The 20106-nt window shown below is 35.3% G+C and overlaps 1 protein-coding gene across 1 annotated transcript; it reads left to right on the top strand.

The window, feature by feature from the left end:
- Nucleotides 1-89: 89 nt before the first annotated feature.
- Nucleotides 90-19313, top strand: Vps8 (vacuolar protein sorting 8). Its single transcript, XM_019054194.2, has 15 exons — nucleotides 90-336; nucleotides 1515-1637; nucleotides 2832-3011; nucleotides 3345-3635; nucleotides 4119-4337; nucleotides 5163-5342; nucleotides 6402-6653; nucleotides 7180-7314; nucleotides 7900-8013; nucleotides 8281-8393; nucleotides 9844-10012; nucleotides 12355-12535; nucleotides 13467-13807; nucleotides 14661-14896; nucleotides 16089-19313. The coding sequence occupies exons 1-15, from the start codon at nucleotides 277-279 to the stop codon at nucleotides 17107-17109; spliced, it is 3615 nt and encodes a 1204-aa protein (XP_018909739.2). The 5' UTR covers nucleotides 90-276; the 3' UTR covers nucleotides 17110-19313.
- The last annotated feature ends 793 nt before the right edge of the window (nucleotides 19314-20106 follow it).

The following is a 20106-nucleotide window of genomic DNA, read 5'->3' as shown; positions in this document are numbered from 1 at the left end:
TTGTGCGACAAATTTCAAGATATCTCGTAGTACCCGACCACTACCTTCTTCGTTACCTCTGTATGGCCAGTGTGTCTATATTGATAATCAACAACAACATGCATTATCAGTTGTATTGTAAGGTTTTCAACAATTGGAATTCTTACCATATCGCTTCGTTTCTACAAAACTGCATTTATCTTGTGACTGTGCTGATTGCCTCTTGCATGTTTGGTTTAATTAGTTTTAGAAAATCTTTCTTTGGTCCTATGGAAATCAGTTGAACTTGGATAAGCCATGAGTGAATCAGGGGATTCGACAAGTAAATTTGATCCATTGAACCTAGACTTCTCGGAGGTATGTCTGTATTTGTCTTTCATTTTTTCAAATTTTTTTGATTTCTTGTTCCTTGTAAGTAATGTCCAGTTTCTTGTATGGTCAGTTGCTTTCTAGTATCTAATGAAAATCCGTTTTTACTCTCTCGGCACAAGCAAGAAGCTCATGCAACCAACTCTTTTCTATTCCCTTTTCACAATTAGTCATGCTAATCAGCCCCCATACTTAATTTTCTCACTGAACCAGACAGACGATTGAGCGTTTTTGCAGGCAAAGACCCCCTACGATGAGCAGGCGAGCAGGGCCTCCGTATCTTCTTCTTCGGAGCGGGTGCGGGAGTAGCTGGTGGAGCGTGCATGAAGCTCGCTCTGACTCCATGATTATGCTCTGTTGCTCTCTCCTCTCCTCTACTCTTTGCTTATAATGGCGCCAAGCACAAATTTCACTCTCATTATTATGATTATGATTATTTCTGATTATTTTATTAGTAATCTCATAGTGGTAGCAAGATGCAACAAAATGATTTATCTTGTTGCACATGTCACTTGAAATGTTCAAGCATCTTGTTATTTCTGTTCATTAACAGCAGCGGGCCGATTATTGAAAGTTTAAAGCAGCCCGATAAAACATAGAGATGTGCTTTATTGCATGGTCAAAATAGGGCCTTTTTTTTCTTGTCGTGCTGACATGGTTTCAATAATTGGGCCATGGGGATATGAATGGATTTTGATTATTAACAAGAAGGGGGTTGTTCTTTGGGCATTTCTACTATCATAGACCTGTTTTCTTGATCTTTTGTAACATGCAATTCTTTGATCAGCTTTGTATTAATTAAGTTGTGCGCTCTGTGTCTGTTTTATTTCCCCATGACATGATGAGTAAGTTGCCCTTCACTGATGTGTAAGGATTATTCCATTTTAAACTTACCCAGCCATTCAAAATTTCTCCGACCTCACTGTCAGTTTTCTCCTGTCTAAGTTAACATACTTGAATCAATCAGTGGTAAATTTCCTTCTTTATCCTATTTAGAGTGGTTTTTTATTTAGTTATGCTTATTGCTAACTTGAAAACAACTCTCGAATAAATAATAGGAAGAAAGAAGACGTACGTACCTATACCTGATCATCATCGTTCTTAATATGAATGTAGTATATGATAAGACGTCCAGTTGTAGTTTAATCCATTTTATCAATTTACAGATCGATGATGAGGAGTATAATATACCCGCAGTTGAAGAGACTCCGACTCTGGAAAGTATCCTAAACAATGACCAAAATTCCTTAATGAGCGAAGATGAACTGTCTGACTACTTGGCAGCAGAAGTAAGTTAAATCTCAGAACCGTATTGGTGTCCCTCTAAGTACCTGGGAATGCTACCTAATGGGCCACTGAACAGGGGACAAAATTGAAGACCACAAGACAAGATATTTCATTAAAATTTCAAGTAGAGCTTGGTGAAAACATTAAGAATGTCCAACTTTAACTCACAATAAAAAATGAAAAAATTGAATTTTTCAAGCATATTAGATAATTCATAATTCCTGCCCCCCCCCCCAAAAAAAAAAAAAAAAAAAAAAAAAAAAAAAACCAAGTAAAATCAAGGACTAAACTAATCTCTGTATTTAACACATTTTTGGGTGGAATAATTTTTTTGGAAGGTTACTTTAACGTTTCATTTTCATTTTGGTATTTGTACAAGAAGTTGGAACCAATGGAACTGTTTGTTAATTTTTTACCACTGTGTGAATTTTGGAAGTTTTTAATTTTTTCTATGTGTTCAGTGTGAAATTTTGATAAGGGATCATGTCTTGAGGATGTTTAATTCTTTCCCTATCTAATGGCTTAGTAAGTTGCATTAAAAAATCAGACACATCATTTACCTCTTTTATTGGTCTCTATTGTATTAATGTTGTGTTACCTACAGTGAAATGTTTTTATCTCAATCAATTATCCAGTTAAAATGATACTGAAAATAAGGCCAAAAAACGAGGAAAGTACACTTAAATAAAGAATAAAATCGCTAAAAATTTAAAAACTCAAACTTTCCTTACTTAATTATTTGTCCGGATGACTTTTCGGAGGGTCCGCTGCCCTCTCTCTTCAGCGGCGATAGTGCAACAGGTGCAAAGGATGCTTTAATTTTTAATTAAGTATACCTAGCCAAGTATTACTTATCATGAATAGATTCTCAAATTATCCATGGCATGATTTTTTTAAAATGCTTTGATTTTCAAGCCCCCACAAACATAATCTCAATTGGGTTGACAGTAAATTAAAAAAGTAAGTATTAATAAGCACATTTAATGTTCACATTGTATTTCTTCCTAAAAAAACCAGACCTCGGTACTTCCTACTGTTAACCCCAGTTGTCTAAAAATTCCTTGTTCTCTATTTCTGGTCAAGGTATTTGGTAGTAGATGTTTGTTGTGCAAATTTGAATAATAAATCATTTATACACTTAATTTTGTTTTCGTCCCTAAAGTCATTTTTTTTCTCTATCATCTCATTGAAATTAGAACCAAGGATTTGGAACTGGAGGATGTGGAAGTGATACTGCCTCCATAAGTAGCTTTGGAAGCCTTAAAGACACACCATCAAAGACTGGACTCTTCAATTTCACAGAGAGTAGGCACTATGACCATATTCTGAGACATATCATCCTGAAAGCCATATCGTCACAACTCAAGTCAGCATGTGTAAGTATTGTATTTTCTATACCCATAATTTATTTCTGGGATAAACTGTTGGAAAGGTTTAATTCTCTTTAGAGAGCAGGAAAGCAAAAAATGCTTCCAGATTTTTTTTATGTATCTCGAAACCTGATTAGTTTTCTGGAATGGAATTGATGAAGCATTTAAGGCTATCATATAAAATTGAATAAAGTAAATCAAAAGAGTAACCAATCCTACATTAAATATGAGACATCAATTATTTATTTTAGAGTGCCCAATAGCAGGCGAGGAATCATGTATTTAAATGTCTACCTTCCTCTAAGCTAAACTGACCCATTCTGAATCATTTATTTCTAGGAGAGAGTAAACGCAGGACGGCCAACTGTCATGGCTGTCTCCTCCATGATAGCTGTTGGTACATCGCATGGTTTAGTTCTTGTTTTTGACTCGGCACAAACTCTACGCTGGTGTCACGAAGGCAATGAGGAACAAGGATCTGTATCTGCTCTTGACTTTAATCACAACTGCTCCAGACTGCTGATTGGCTATGCACGAGGCTTGATTCTTATGTGTGATGTTGCGGACGGGAAAGTTTTACGCACAATGAATCAAGTTCACACTCCTGCAACAGCTGTTCTTCATGTCAAGGTATGAAAGATAAGTATTGTTTACAGATTTATAGAATTTTATCTTGAAAAAAGAGGTTTCGAAAAGAAAATCTACTTTCTTGGGGCCCCAGTCAAAACCTCTGAAGAAAAGTGGCTTTTGAAATACTGTTTATGGTGAAGCGTATTTTTATTTTGGCATTTTTTAAGAGTCATCTCACAGGAATTTAATCTGACGTCAAATGTTTCAGCAGTCATTAAGTGAAAATTTCCCTCTCATAAATTGCTAACTTGGAAAAAAAAAATCTTGGTTTGCTATGAAGGTTCGCACTCTGCTCTCAAGGGCTATCTTTGTGAGCGTCCCTTAACGCAGCGTTTTGGGACCAATCCTATACCTGCTTTTCACATACAATATTCCAGATACTGATCTGGGGACTTTCACAGAGGACACTGCTATTGTTTTCTTGTTTGATCATTTTTTTCTAACTGCTCTCCCCAAATTTGTTCTTATTTGTTCTGAAATCAGTTCACAGATAATCCAAATCTAGCTGTGTGCAGTGACAGTGGAGGCTCTGTTTTTGAATTGAGTTTCAAGCGCACTCTTGGCATCCGCAGCGTTGATTCGAGGTGCATATTTTCTGGAAGTCGTGGCGAGGTGTGCTGCATCGAACCTCTACGCTTGAAAGCTCTCACCACGCATCCTCTTCATGGTTCTATCCTAGTTGCCATGGCAACTCTATCTAAGGTACATATTTTTCTCCCAGTTTATTGTCTCTTCTGTTGAGAATTTTGTCTGCCAAAGGACCACTAGACAAAGTACAAATGAAAGCACTCTGGTGTATGTTTCCTCTTCAAAATTTCACCTTAAACACGATTTGCGCAACTGTCATGGTAACGTTTAGTGTGCAGTTTAACTCAAGTAGATTGTTGTTTTTTTATGAGCAGGAAGGTTGAATTTATCCATTGAAAAACATTAATATCTTGGGTAGGAGTTACTTTCAGTAATTTTTGTTGTACAAATTTTTTTGTATGCCAAATTTTGAAGAGAAAACACCAAACTCAATGCTTAAATTCCCACCTTGTCTAGTAGTCAGTTAATCTAAAGGATTGAAAAGAAAGGAAAGAAACATTTGAATCTTCTAGAACTGTATGAGGTGTTTTCAAAAAGTTCCAGGACTGGAGCCGTCCTTGCCTCAAAAATGGCTCAATCAAGCTAATGCCGAGCTTGTTAGACCTCAAAATCTCGAAAATTCTCAAATTTTTTACTATCTTTACTAACTATTCTACAGATCAAGTATGTAGTCCAGTTTAGTAGTTTTTCATTTTTGTTCCTTAAAGTTGTCCACTTTACTTAGTTATCCTAGTTAAGCTTCTTCGTGACCCTCTACAAAATAAGAAATACACACATTGTACATGTTGTAAAGTTAAATTAAAAGGAATTTACTAACAACGGAGTTATTTGTATCTTATTTACATCATGACCAGTTTAGTTTGATAATGAAAAATATATATAGTCTTTACTCTTTTTACGAACAAAACAAAATCCTCATTATATTTTATGTTTTTGCAGGTTATTTTAGTATGCATTCGCCCAAATACAAGGCTCCTTCTTACTCACTCTGTCAGCGCAAGTCCAGCAAATCTCCCGCTTTTAACATGGCAGTTTGTAGTTATTCAACTCAATGATTCCTCTCATGTCATCGACCCTGTTTTGGCTTTTGCTCGAGATTCAACCATTCATTTTTATCATGTAATTATTCCTTTTAATTTTTTCTCACCATTACACTCAGTACAACTTCTTTGTAATAATGTTTTTTTTACTTGCAGTCAATACTTGATTGAAACATTCTTGTGTGTTCAATTTGATTTTAGTTAGAATGATAAATTGTCAATATAATAATGATTGAAAAGTAGGATAAAGGAACTCGAGTTTTTTAAATAATCTTGCGGCTTTTTAGCTGTAACAAAAAATTGCTTGTTTGAAAAGTAATCCTCTTCAACATAATCACCAATCATCATTATTAGACGGAATTTTGTGTGATACATGTGTCCACCTAAGCATATTCGCTGGAAGTCTCATGAAAAAAATGGTAACCTATTTTGAAGGAAATAAACGGAATAGAAATTCTGAATCATAGTAATTGAATTCTTTGTTTTTGTAATTCTACTATCAAACTGCCTCAATGTTTTCAAAGTTAGCAGAGTTGCTACATTGAAATTCTACCCAGTAACCAGACATCATAATGGACTCAGGTCTTTTACTGGGTTCAACGGATGAAAGTGAGTGTGAACATAAATCATCTTTCAGATTATCAACGAAGCTATTGACACTATGCTGAAGCCACCGACACAAAACGCATGTGCAGTCGTCCTCCTGATGGTTGTAACTAGTGTTGCTTGAAGCAGAGTATCTTTAAGGGGAAAATTTGCTTGGAATGAGTTTTTTGCCCCCTTGAATTGCTGTTTTACAGAAAGAAGCACTGATGTCTATGATAGAATGTCGACAAGTCTTCTACAAGCGAGATGACTTGAGGCATTTTAAAATCTTGAAAAAATTCTGTATGCTTGGGAGTGCTATACATATCAAACTCATTGCTTAGATCATTTACGTTAATCAATCTCGAGTTCTTAAAATGTACTTCACTTTTCAACGTGCCACAAAAATATGGTGAAGAAATCCACCTCATCTTTCCGCACTCTCTCTGTAGAATTGTTGCTCAAATGTAATCTTCGTGGTAAAACTATAAAGCTCATATGAACAGTTCTTTTCGCCATAGTCTTTAATGAGTTTTACTGTTTCCTTTTTCAGATCAATGTCCTGGCAAGTGGTCGAATTCATTGCACAGTCCTAGAACAGCTCAACTTAGGATATTCTCTCCTAGCATGCCATTGGTTGAATGCACGGATATTAGCAACTGTTGATACACAAGAGCGTTTTCATCTCATAGACATTCGCAGTCAAGAAGAGCTAGAAACCTTAGATCTATCTTGTGTCAGTCTAGTTTATAACTCTAGTCATTTCAAAGGTCTTTGCACAGGGGGCAACGTCAGCAAAGCCATGGTATGTTCGCAAGACTAGCTTTTCTGCCATTTTTATACTACTTCGCTCCAAAAAATTTTAAGTAAATAAAACTTCCATCTTTTGAATTCTTACATTTCTTTTCAGAAGTTAATTTGGCAACTCAATCTTAATGCTTGGTGACGAAAAAATCAAGTCATATCACCAAAAGTTAATATCTAAAGAACACCTGTTGACACATCACAGAAATTGGCAGATCTTTCTGCCAAGTTCACAGCAAAATCCCTTATTTTTCCAGAAAAAAGTAGCTATTTAGCTATATTTATATATTATGAAATTTAAGTATAAACTTATATTTCATGATCCTTGTGAATGTTATTTTAATCACAACATACATGTAAGGATTCTAATGACACTTTCATCATTCCAAACAAAAGTTATCCGTGAACTTATACGTAAGACAGTCTTTCCCAGGTTTCGATATGTTGACTTTTGTACACTGTTGAAGTGTAATTCTAATTCAATTTTTCTCTCCTATTGAGCTGGCAAATTAAATTTTATATTGCAGGCTCTTGCAGGCGAAAGGGCATGTTACAATACAATTAAAAGTTTTGGCAATCAGGTTTTGTTCCTAGGCATGCGCTCCTTTCATGTCATAAGCACTCGTAGCTGGCTGGAACGTTTAAATAATTTGTTAGAGCAGGTATGTCAAATATTATCTCTTCTTTATTTTCTTTCTCTTCTGTCGAAATAACAGAATGTATCCCTCTTTTGTGTGCGTGTGCCCTATCATAATTTTTTCCTTCTTTTTAACTGAAAGAACTGTTACATCTCCCTAAGTCTTTTTACAAAATTGAGGTATGTTCTACTCAGCACGGATATTATCCATGCTAGTTTTACAGTAGAAACCACATTTATAACGGAATGCATCGGGATCGGCTGAATGTTACGTTACAAGCGGTTTTGGGACCAAAATGTTTGTTGTCGTAAGCGGTTTTCCGAAATAAGCGTTTTTGATGTATGCAGGAATTTTTTATATTGTTCTTTCGGGCAAAGTAATGGGACTGTGCAAAAATAACGTTATAAGAGGTTTTCTGTCATGAACTTGTGTCGTTATATGCAGTTTCTACCGTACTTAAATTTTCGCCAAATTCAATCATTTTTTTAATTGAAAACTTCCAACATTTTATAGAGACTGTAATATGTAATATGTTATTCAATCTCAGTCATAAAGCTGTTTCCCTCTAAAATCTATTCATAAGAAATTGTAATTGTCTGTCTTTTGCAGAATCGGTATGCAGCAGCCCTTCGATTAGGAATCGACTTTTTAGAAGAAAGAGGGAAAGGAGTCCTTGGTCTAAGTGGTCATCGCAAACAACGAAAAAAACTTATCTGGCAGAAGGTACAACATCTTTTCATCATAATTTTTGAATGGACGTGTTAGGTATATTTCTCTTGTCAGATCATATGGCAATGCAGCCAACCATCAATTGTCCGACTAATCTGGAAATGTTTATTTTGTACTAAGATTTTAGCACCGAATTTTCTAGTTTGAATTTTTAAAGTAGCCTCTTAATCCTAGTTTAATCGTCCATACTTTTATTATATATTTTTCCAGATGTATTTCACTTTGAGCATAAATCATTTGTCTTTTTCAAAATTTTTTCAGGTTCATGAAATGTTAACAACCTATATCAATGCAGTATTACATGACAATAATGCATTAATGTACCAAGAAAATCTTCCTGTGATAATTGAACATTGCATCCATCTTCAATGCGAGTAAGTCGCTCCTTGCTAAAAGGAATATTTTATAACTATTTCTAGGCAATTGAGGCCAGGTTCAAGAAAGGCACCTCTCGGTTATGGTGTTTCAGTACCTCCACTAATATATTGTTCATTGTGAGGATAGTGAATGCATACGTTTCATTGAAATTGATACTAAATGGATCGCACTTAGCATGGAGAAACCAGTGCAATTATAGTGTTTTCAAAATCATGCAACTTCTCCTTTTCTTTTAAAAATACCTAATATATGCACAGTATTAAAATTTACACACTTATTTTCCTTTAAAATTAACAAGCTTTTGGTGGGAAGCCAAAACTATTTGCTATTCTGGGAGATTTTTTAGATAATTAAGAAGAAGCAACATTTTTACAACACTGTATTCGCGCTGGTTCCTTTGAATGCGATCCAAATATTCTTCATGATTTCACCACTTCTCCAAATTTGTCCAAAAATTCATTAAAAAATTCTCAAAAATTACCAATTAGATTCATTAGGACCTAAAATAGTGGCGCAATCGAGAATCGTCATTCTCACACCCAATGTCTCAACTCACCAACAGTCTTCAAAAATAGGTGAACGGAACATAGGTGATTGGACAAAAAATCGCATGTAACTGCTTCTCTAATCCTCTCATTACCAGTGTAGATTCTGCCCGTGTCCCACATTTATGTTCCTTGTAAAGACAGAGAACTCAAATCACAAATCCCTGACCCATGCAATGATCAGTTTATGATCCATCTATAGTGTTGATTTTATGAACCGTTGATTGTATCAATCAAACTCTTTTGTCGTGCCATTGACTCATTAAAAGCATGACAAATAAATCGAGAAATGCAATCAGTCCCTTGTAATGCAGCCAAATGTTTATTAACGGCCTGCTAGTTGTGGTGACTCAAGTTTGATAGCCTCAGGTAATGCTGACCCCAGCGTTTGGAGTGTTGAATTTTTGACGAATTACCCTAATTGATAATTAACACTGCTAAGATAGGGATGTCTCGACCCGGATCATTTGATAATGATTCAACAATCTACCCGCAGGTCTAAATTAAAGGAGTAACTAGCCTGCAAGAACAGGGTTAACCATTTGGATTGCATTTAACAAAGAAGAACCAACTCAATAACGCAAATCATGCATCCTCATATTTTTCAAAAATAAATGATTAGAACAGCAAATAAGTCTTGTTTTTCTATCAGAACATTGTTATGTTTAAAGGTAAATGATCATGTAAATTTTATTTCTGTAAAGAAATTGCATAATTTTAAAAACTTAGTATTTTAGTCGGTTCCCTTTCATTAAATGCATTCCATTTGGACTACTTGCAACAAAGGAAATGTTTAATATTAAATTCAAGTTATTTTAATGCCTAACTCTTTTGTTTCTCATGTCTTTACATTTCATTCTCAATGGTAAAGGATGTGATTTTATTGCCTTTATCTTTTCAGGGATCTGCTTTTTCAACAAGTTTGGAATGGGGTGGAACATAGCACAGTACCTAGAAATATCTTTCTTCAAAGCATTGAAGGATTCATCCAAGATGGTAAAATTCGAAATGTCTCTCCGGCAATAATGCAAAAGTTAGTTGAATACCTAGAAATGACACATAGATGGCAGGTGTGTATGTATTTATTTCTTTTTAGTTGTGCGGCAAAGCCGTATAGACTCTAGATTTTGCTGGAGGCTAAAAAATGTTCACACTTTCAGGCTAAGTCCACGAGGAGAATTTTAGAGGAACCAAGTAACATGTGAAGTATTGATATCGGTGCATTTTGGCCCAATTTTTCCAAATGGAATTTCCGATCATTTAGCCATGGTTTCGTAGCACCTAGCAATCAAATGTGACCAAAATGTAAAGAACCCACACTGGTACCTTTCGGCTAAATTTCGCCGTATGGCATTCTTTATTATCGAGTCACTGTTGAAAATTCACGGTTTAATAGCGTAAATAAGCAACCAACTGTGGCCAAAATTTCAAGAATCCAAACTGGTGCCTTTCAGCTCAATTTCGTCCAATGGGATCTTTGATGATTTAGTAATGGTTGATGTTTATGTTGATTAATTATTACGGTTTGAAAGTGAATCCTCTGGGAGAATTTTATAGGGTTGGTTCAAACAACTTTTAGAATTTTTTTCCTTAGCGTTAATAGACCCTAAGTGACAACTTCAATTCATGGAACTAAAAGTTTTCAATGTTTTTTATTTGTCAGAACTCACTAGACTACATTAAATTCATGATTAATTTAAAGAATATCACTGTCAAAAGTTGAGTTCTCCTTCGATTTAGCACTTTTTGTCATTACCTTAAAGACCATACAGAAAGTGCTAAATCTAAGGAAAATCAACTTTTCACAGCGATGTTCTTTAAATTTATTTTTCATGAATATAATGTGGTCTAGTGAGTTCTGATAGTTAAAGGGTATGAACATTTAAGGCTTTATTTTCCTCGAATTTAAGTTGTTTCTCAGGGTCTGCGGTAAGAAAAAAAGTCTAAAACATGTTAAAAGTTATTTGAACCAACCCTATACCTAATGTTGAGCTATGACTTCAACTTTCAAGAACCCTTACGTGTGCCTTTCAGCTCAATTTTGCTAAATGGAATTATCTATAATTGAAGTCGTGGTTGATTTGACTATGCTGATAAAATACCATCGGAAAATGTAGGTTTTATCATCATAGCCTTCCAAAAATAACCATGAGCATTACTGCACCAACCAAAATCTAGCCCAAAAAAAATAATTTGGCTGAAAAAGTGGGAGAAGTTGGGATGTGCAGTCTCTAAACAAAAATACCTAGCTGTGATTGGACATAGCTTTGCTTTAATTGAGACTTTCAAGTTTTATGAATGAAAAACAGTAAGGATAAAATAAGACCCTGCATTTTGGCCATAGTAAAACAGGCGGTCACTGTAACCACTATGCTGAGTCCTATTTCATGCTTGTTTTTTTTTCATTCAAAAAATTTTAAGCCTCAATGAAAGCAACACGGAAAAAATTAAATTGCTGATTTAACAATTAAATTGCCAAAAAAAGTGACTGCAATATTTCAATGTAGATTTCACAACACAAAAATGCTGCTTTAACCACTATTGTGCATTAAAGCAATCAAAATATCAATCATAAATATTTCAAAATTTCTAGGTAGTGCCTGTATCAACTCATCATATAATTCGATAATTTTAATTTTCGCATTTCATCAGGCATGTCGCCGCACGACTTATATGATACTGAAAGTCTCACATATATGTATAATTTGAAAGGGGGGTCGGGGGAGGGGCGCAGCCCCCTCAGTAGGTAGCTTTTGCTACTTGTTTTCCCCCCTTTTTGGAGCAGCGAAAACATCTTTTACATTCAAATTTTTTATCTTATCATTCAGAGCGAAAATCCTTCTTTGTATTCATAAATTCTATGTATTAATTTTTAAAACATGCTCCATTGAATGGGTACTATATCGAGCTCAGTGTTAATGCATTATGTATAAGCAAAAGGAAATTGACATCCATTCTGTGTCTCACCCGAAGTTTTTTCCCCCAAGGAATTCCGATCTAGTGCAGCCCCTCTGCATTAAACATTAAGAATCCGTGGCAGAAAATTCATGAACCGGAAGGTTAGTATTTAGACGATTGGCTGTTGCATTTCATTGTTTACTTTTGGATGTAAGATTAAGCTGGTTTGAAATAGGTTTTTAATCGAAACAGGCGGGCTAATGATCAAGCAGCAAGGTTAATAATTTTCTTGTCAACAAAGACACACCAGTATATTTCACCATATCAATGGTATGGTGTCTTTCTCAAAAAGAGCAAGTACATATATCAACAGATTGGTCATTAAAAGTTATAGAAGTGAACGAATTTATTATTGTTACATGCAGAAAATGTTAGTTCTGGAAGATGAAATCTGTAAAGCTAAGTCTCCCAGTTGAAGTCGTAAATCAGAACTTTTTTTTTTTTTTTGTTCAAGGCCATGGAAGAATGCATAGTAAATGTCAATGTCTCATCTCTGGACATCGAACAGGTTCTACAACAATGTCGCAGTCACCAGCTTTATGACGCTCTTATTTCAGTCTGGAATCAAGCCATGAATGATTACACGACACCGCTACAAGAATTGTTACCCCAATTGCAAAGAATGCTAAGCTCTGGTAATTGAGTTATATGTTCATTATGGTTTCCCATAAAGCAGAAATTTGGAAACAGTTTTTATTTTTTCATTTTTTAATTTACGTTTTCAAAAGCAAAAATTCTTTGGAGCAAAACGGTTGATATATATGAATACTAATGCTAAAATTGTCTGTGACCATCCATGGCAAGAGGTTTCCTTCATTTCCGTGCCAATACACGATGTAAAGTTGCATTTAAATCTGATTATTTTGTACCCCGAACGTGGCAGATCAGAATTTTATCCAGCTATTCCTCGAATTATGTTTTTTGAGTTGCAAACCTTAAACCACCATAACTCGTGTTATTTTTTTTTTAAATCAAAGAATTTTTATACTGCAGTGCTAAGGAAAAGTGCTGTGTAAACATTCGAGAGTTGCCAAATTTCCCCGGATAAAACATGTATTTTTAAGTAAAAATATGCATATTTTTCTTTGAAATTTTCAGATATTTTGAACGAAATTGTCTGAAAAATTTGAAGAATAATATACACAATTTTCCCCAATAAATTTGTTTTATGTTGAAGGAAATATGACAATGCCTAAAGGTTCATACAGCGTTCTTCCTTAGGATGGAAGTATAGCAGACCCCTCAATGCAGTGGTTTCAAATACTCAATTTTGAGTTTTCTTTGGACTAAGGACCTTTTTCCAGTGGAAAGTCCCACTTATGGAGACCTCATCAAGAATGGGTCGTTTGGACATGCTTCTTCCAATTTGTACACATGTGTCAAGGTTCTTCAAAATTGTCATCAGAAGCAGGAGGACCTCCGTCCATATCCTCATCCTATAACATGACTTCATTAGCCGAATCCCCTGATTTTTTTAAAATCTTAGCAGGTATCATACATCTGCATATTATGTGTAATTTGTGTGCGCATCTTGTATACTCAAAATTTCTTTTCATAACTTCGCAGATGGTGAGCGGAGTGAGGAAGCAATCCGGTTAGGAAATAAATGTTTAGTGTACATAAGTTGCTGTCTCTCAGGCAGGGGCTATCCAAATGGTGACATTGAAGAGTCAAAATGTGCGACGGTCCGATCTCGTGTTTTTCAGTTCCTGTGTAGTCAACATACAATAAATGCAGATGAGTCAGAAGAAACTTATCCATACTTGCGACTGTTCCTAGATTTCAACACTAAAGAGTTTTTGAATGCTCTGTCAATGGCATTTCAAGACTCTTACCTCTCCGTTCAACTACTTCAGCGTTTAGTCGACATTCTAATTTCTATTACTCTCCATGAAAATAGCTCCAAGGTATGTAGTTGTATCAGCTTGATTTTTGCATGTGTCTACAGAAATGCTCATGAAGCAGAAAATCAGAATTCAAAATTGAGAAATTCATTGATTACTCATCATGAATTCATTTCTCTGAACTTCTACTTAATCTTTTACGAAACTTCTTTAAGTAGCAGTTTTTGGAAATTAAACACAAATTATTTCATTTCATCATAGTCTTAAGCTTCAAGGATTAAATGGACGTATTTCTACCAAACAGACCTATGTGGGGGTGAGAAATATGGGGTGTGCTCTAGAAAGCTGCATAAGAAGCAATGTGAAAGAGGGCGTGATTCCTTTTGAAGAATTGGAAAAGCGGGATTTTACATTCTACCAAACAGACCTATGTGCCTACTGAATGCGGGGTTCATGAGCCGCAGGCATGGCACGAGAGCGTTGTGGACAGGGCTCATGAGCTAAAGCGCCCCGACGATGATCCCCCCCCCGGCGTCCCCTCTCGCCCAGGCTTCATCATTGCTGCTGATGCCACTGGCGCTTCATTATTTTCATTCACTCTTACGGCCAGAGAACTAACGAGCACACCCCATATTTCTCACCGCCACATAGGTCTGTTTGATAGAAATATGTCCAAATGGCCATTAGTTGTAGTTAATACCCGCAAAATTTTTGTTTTTGTTAACTTTTGTCAATTATTTTCCCATCCAAATATTTAATGTCAAATAATAAGTTTATCACAATCCGCCCCTATTAAAATCCTAATTTTCATAACCTTGGTAGGAAGATAAACTTAGTAACTTTTTTTAAAACTTAAAACAAGTTTTTTCATGGCTGAGATTCAGGACTCATAACTATTTTGGTTTTAAATCTTCAGTCTCGGCAGGTTGGGTGGTTATTCAGTTGGCTGGCTAAAGAAATCATGCGGCCCAATTGTAGTCTGCGGCTAGATTTGAACCTGTTTGAACAAGTCCTTGAAATATTAGTCTCATCCAATGATGAACTGTGCACTCCAGAGGAAAAAGAGCAAATCCTGCTTCAACTCATTAGCACTGGTGCTTTGAAACATATACCGGAGGAGCGGATACTGCAACTTGCACAAACTGCTGGATAGTACGTCTTTATTTTATTTTTATTATCATTGTTCTTTTTTTTTTTTTTATTGAATGGTGTATACACACCAGTAAAATCATCCCCTTGAAAGTGAAGTTTTTAAAAAGTCCCATCTGTTTCTAACATAAAATCAATGAAATATGTACCTTCAAATTGCCTGCCTGTCCTTAGGCTCACGTAAACATGCACCTCTGCCTGGTCACATTTCGGAACCTATGGACTCTTTTGTTGTGTCACAAAGCTAAGGGTCTACAAGCTGTTTCATACATAATGTGGGATTTGTACGCAAATTGTTTATTGCCTCATCTAAAAGTGCTTAAAAAGCTAATTTCACAGTATTTTTTATATTTTTTCCTGGTAAATAGTATAAAAATAGATTTAAAAGTGAGGAAATGATCTGCCTAGTGATGTCATCCGGCAGCATTTCCCATTTAAACATATGTATTTTAGCAGATTAGACCATTCTGTCATATCTCCTCCAATCATTGCTCAACTTATGAACCAAGGGTATCTTCTTGTTCAGTTCATTCAGTAGTTTCCACTTTAACACGAGATCCATCAAATCTCAGATATCTGCAAATTCTCTATTTTTACGCACCGAATGTTTGAGAAAGAAAATTGTAAACTTGACAACACTTCTAAGCAAGACAACAGCAAACAGCAGAGGGAAGATAATTTGATTACTAACACTGTTTTACCACATGGTTATTTAATTTTGGATGTTAATAATTACATAATTAGGAAGCAGGGAGTTGGCAGTGAGAAGTCCTTCCTAGCTTTACTCATATTCTCATTTTTGGAGGAAAATAAAATGAACTTAAAATGAACTCATAAGTGGGCTGAGTTTAACAGAAAGGAACCAAGCCGCAACAGCTATTGCCAAGTTTAACTGGGCAATTAAATTTTTTACACAAGAACGTTTGTTTGGATTTCTTTGAAACTTTTAATGAATTAGCTTTGTACCATGAAGAATTTTCACTGAAATTTGCACGAGAATCCGCACAATCGTTTTCATGTAAAAAATTAAATTGCCCAGTTAAATTTGATAATAGCTGATGTGGCTTGGTTCCTTTCTGTTCAACACTGTCCAAGTGTTGAGCTGTGCGGTTGCCAGTGATTGGAAGTACAACACTGATCAGCAACATATTAGCTCTAGCTTAACTACATTAATGTTTTTGCTTTTTTTTTTCAGTCATCAAGTCTGTGCCGAAATCTATGAAAGGCAAGGTAATCACGAACAAGTTCTAAAATGTCACCTCCTAGATGACAGTCGGAAACCCCGCGTTTTTGATTACCTCAATGTTGCACCAGAGAAGAGCAAGCTGCAGCGTGCTGTATCAGAGAACATTGATACATTACTAGAGGTGAATGGTTATAAAACAGGACTCTTTGTTGGAACTCATTTTGTGGAACTTACATCAAGGATGGTTCACACCATGACTAAACAAAAGCAATTTGAATTTTTGCAGGGTGTAATGGATGCCAAAGCGGCTCTATCACCGCCCATTATAACACTGTATTTTCAGTTACTCTGTGAATTCGAACCGAATAGTGCTATGAAATTTATTATCGCTAACTGTGATACCCTTCTAACTGACATCGAGTCATGTGTTGAAACAGCACAGAAGCATAATTTAGAAATGGAAGAAGCTATTCTGTGGGAAAAGGCAGGGAGTTATAAGAAATCTTTTAATATACTTTTCAAAAGACTTCAGTATGCCATAAGAAGTGGTAAAGATGTAGAGTCAGCTACAGAGGAATTGATTTCCCTAATTCTCCGTGGATCGTCAGTTTTAGATCCAAAAGATACGTGGCTCCCTTTGCTGCAGTGCCTGGTACAAGTTAACTCACCGAAGTTAATGAAAAGGGTTTTGAATAGTGCTGACCTGAATCTTGCTGCTGAGTTTCACTTGTTGTTGAAACATACGACCGGCTCATTAGGCGATTATCGTAGTTTAATTATGGGTCTGTTCGAGAAATGTGTTTACGAGCAAGAAGTATTGCAGATTGCCGAACGATCTCATTATTTAGATTTGCACAACCAGCTCAAACAGTCATTGAATGGTGCTAAGAGAGGAATCCCCAATCCTGTTATTTGTACTGTATGTAATAAAAAATTTCAATCGCAAATGCTCTTGTTTCATTGCACTCATGGTTATCATATGGATTGTTTAAAACAACCATTCCAGTGTGTAAAGTGCGATTCAAATTAAAGACCAAAGTTTTTTGGATTTGAATTTTTTTTAAACAAATATTTTTTACTTTTGTTAAGAATGTCACCTTTTGTAAATTCTCTGTGTTAAGAGAGAATCTCTGATAGTCTCTGAAGATTATCGTGTTTGTTGTGAGCAATTGTTCATTTTTAATCCAAGTGCCTCCAATGAGACTAGAAAATACAATAAATAGGCATGTAGTATTTTAAAAAATGTCACTCAAGCACCATAATATGAACTTAGAAAGTATATTAAATATACGAAGGAAATTTGTGATTTTGAATCAAGTAATTCAAAGCAATTGAATTCTAAAGATAAGTTGTTACAGGAATTTAAGTTAAATTCTTAAGGAAGAAGGAGACCAAGTGATTTTATTTTATTCGTAAGTTTACTTTTGAGTTAACAGGTTAACAGGAAATTACCTGACCTGAAGTTCTCTCTCCACTCTTCTGCATCGTCCTTTCACTTAGCTTCAGGTCGAATTTCTTCTTCATTTCTTCTTTCATTTTATTTCCATCAGCTCAACTTATCTTCCACTCCATTGGAGTATGCAAGGCATTAGGTACTGTTTTCGAAAAATAAAAAGTTTAAAATATGCCAAAATTTGTATCGGGATACAGTTTATAGCCATTTGATGTCTTTATCCTCCCAATGCCATATAGCTCTGCCAGTTCGCTTTGCATGAAATATTATATTTGCTAGATCTGCCTGAGTAAATGCAAGTTTAGTTTCAAAGGCTGAAATGGTTAGATGAACCTATCCCAACATTTATCCCCTAAAAAAATATTTGTATTATTGCTGTAGTTCTAAGGTGTGTATCAGTAGATAGGGAAACTAACTTTTTATAATACAGTTTCTCAACTTGAAAAACGAAATTTTGCCTCTTTGAGGCTGACTTCTGAATGCCTCTTAATGATATTAGTTATGTTTGACCTCTCAACCATTTCTCTTTTGGTTAAAATTTTAAAGCAGAGGAATTTTCTATGATCTCTTTTTTAAGCTGACCAACTGAAAAAATAGTAAATATTTACATTATTATTTCTTGAAAGTAATATTAATCTGACAGGAGAGGTAAAACGGCTCTTTTTCAAATTGGCAACATCTAGTGAAAGGAAGTTTACGTTCTAATTAAGGCATTGAGTGCAAAAAGGGCCTTTATTGGTTGCAGTCTTTCAGAATCTACAGTGCTAATTTTTATTTTAGAGAGGAACTTATTGGGTGAATTTTCTGAAATTGTACGTTTTCAGCACAGTAAAATTATGAAGAATATTCAGTAAAAGTTACAACAAATTACATACATTTGCTTTAATTATAATGAATAAAATGTTAGTGGAGATTTCGAGACACTGTAACCATGAAATGCCCTTTCTGCACCAAGCGCTTCAATTGGACATATTTTTGTCAAACAGAGCTATGTGCATTATGACGAGAGCCCAGATATGCACATATTCTAAGGGGTATCAGGGCTCATGTCTTAATGCACATAGTTCCGTTTGATAGAAATACGTCCAATTATATTCAATTATATTTCAAATATAAGTTCTGGAAGAATATTTTTATGAGCTATGATGCTAATCATGGATTTGAAAGTGTCAGCCAGAGAAAAACCCGAATCTCCACATTTCAGACCTTTTTGAAGTGAACTCTGTGTAGAATTAAAAGAGTCGTAGGTCACTGCGCCTTATAGGACACCAAAAAATGGTAGTGCGGAAAATTAGTCACAGATAATTTCTGAAGCTAAGTTACATCATAAAATCATTGTTTTTGAAGTATAGTCCATTGCGGTACCAGCGTGTATTACTTCCTGCGTGATTGTATCATCTTATTTCTTATAGATCCCGGTCGGTAAAATGTTTCTCAATAATGTTTAGATTATCCTGTACATCATTTTCTTTCCTTTTTTTTTTTGTTGTCAAAAGTGAATTTTTATTCTGACAGCTTCTGCCTTACTCCTAAAGCGTTCATTTAGTAAGTATGTTTTTCATTTGGAAATGCAAACCTGATTTCTTATCAGAAAGAGCACTTTCAGTCGTGCTAATTATACATGCCTAAAATAAAAGCTGAGTTATTAGTCTAGTCATTCAGTCGCATTTAACTAAGTGTATTTGAACATTTCCATTCTAATATCTGTCTTTTAAATTGAACTACTTGTACACATGATCATGTGTTTTATGTTATTAAAAATTTATATTTATGTTATTGAACTCAGAGTTTCTTATTCATTATCTCTACTGCATTCAATTTTTTTCATATGTATAGGCCCCTGAAAATATTTTTGAAATCTATCAAAAAATATTATTATGCTGGGCTGCTGAAATACCCCACCCAAAAAAGGATATAAAAGTAGGTAAAAATGTTGTTTTCCTATCCAAAATGTCTACCTAGGTATGTACCCAAAAAGTTCCCACATGACATCTTATCAGGCCAAAATTACTTAAAACCACACTAAATTGCTTTTCGGGGGGGGGGGGGGGGAGATTTTACCGAATGTTCTTTGAAATTAGGATAATTTGAAGAGAAGATTAAACAAGAACAAGCGGGAAAGTTCTAATACTGTCGTATTAGAAAAGCGCTCAGGTGTTAGTAAATGTATTTAATAAAGAAAGGACGTATAAACTCCGTCGACTTGGCTGGGAAATGGAAATAAAACATCAGCTGATAGCAAACAAAGGTTACCAAGGACACCGTAAACGCGTATTTTTGTTTCCCGAAAATGAGCTCACCGTTGAGCTCATCAGGCGCGTTTTTTTAGGGCTTCAACGATCAATTTCGATAAGAATTACTCTACCGCTAAGAAATTTTCTTATAGACAAACGATCGAAACTTCCTGCGCATTAGGTACGTTAAAAGCATAAAATCCAGTTTTCACAGCTTTATTTATTTTAAAAATGGACCCCCCCCCCCCCCCAAAAAAAAAGCCTACACATCGATGAGCTGGTGCGCCATTTAAACGCATTAGCACTAGTATACTGCGCTGCCTATCGGCGCTGCCTATCG

This window comes from Bemisia tabaci, chromosome 1 (genome assembly GCF_918797505.1).
Source record: "Bemisia tabaci chromosome 1, PGI_BMITA_v3".
NCBI classification, from domain to species: domain Eukaryota; kingdom Metazoa; phylum Arthropoda; class Insecta; order Hemiptera; family Aleyrodidae; genus Bemisia; species Bemisia tabaci.
This window is presented reverse-complemented; position numbering and strand designations above follow the sequence as displayed.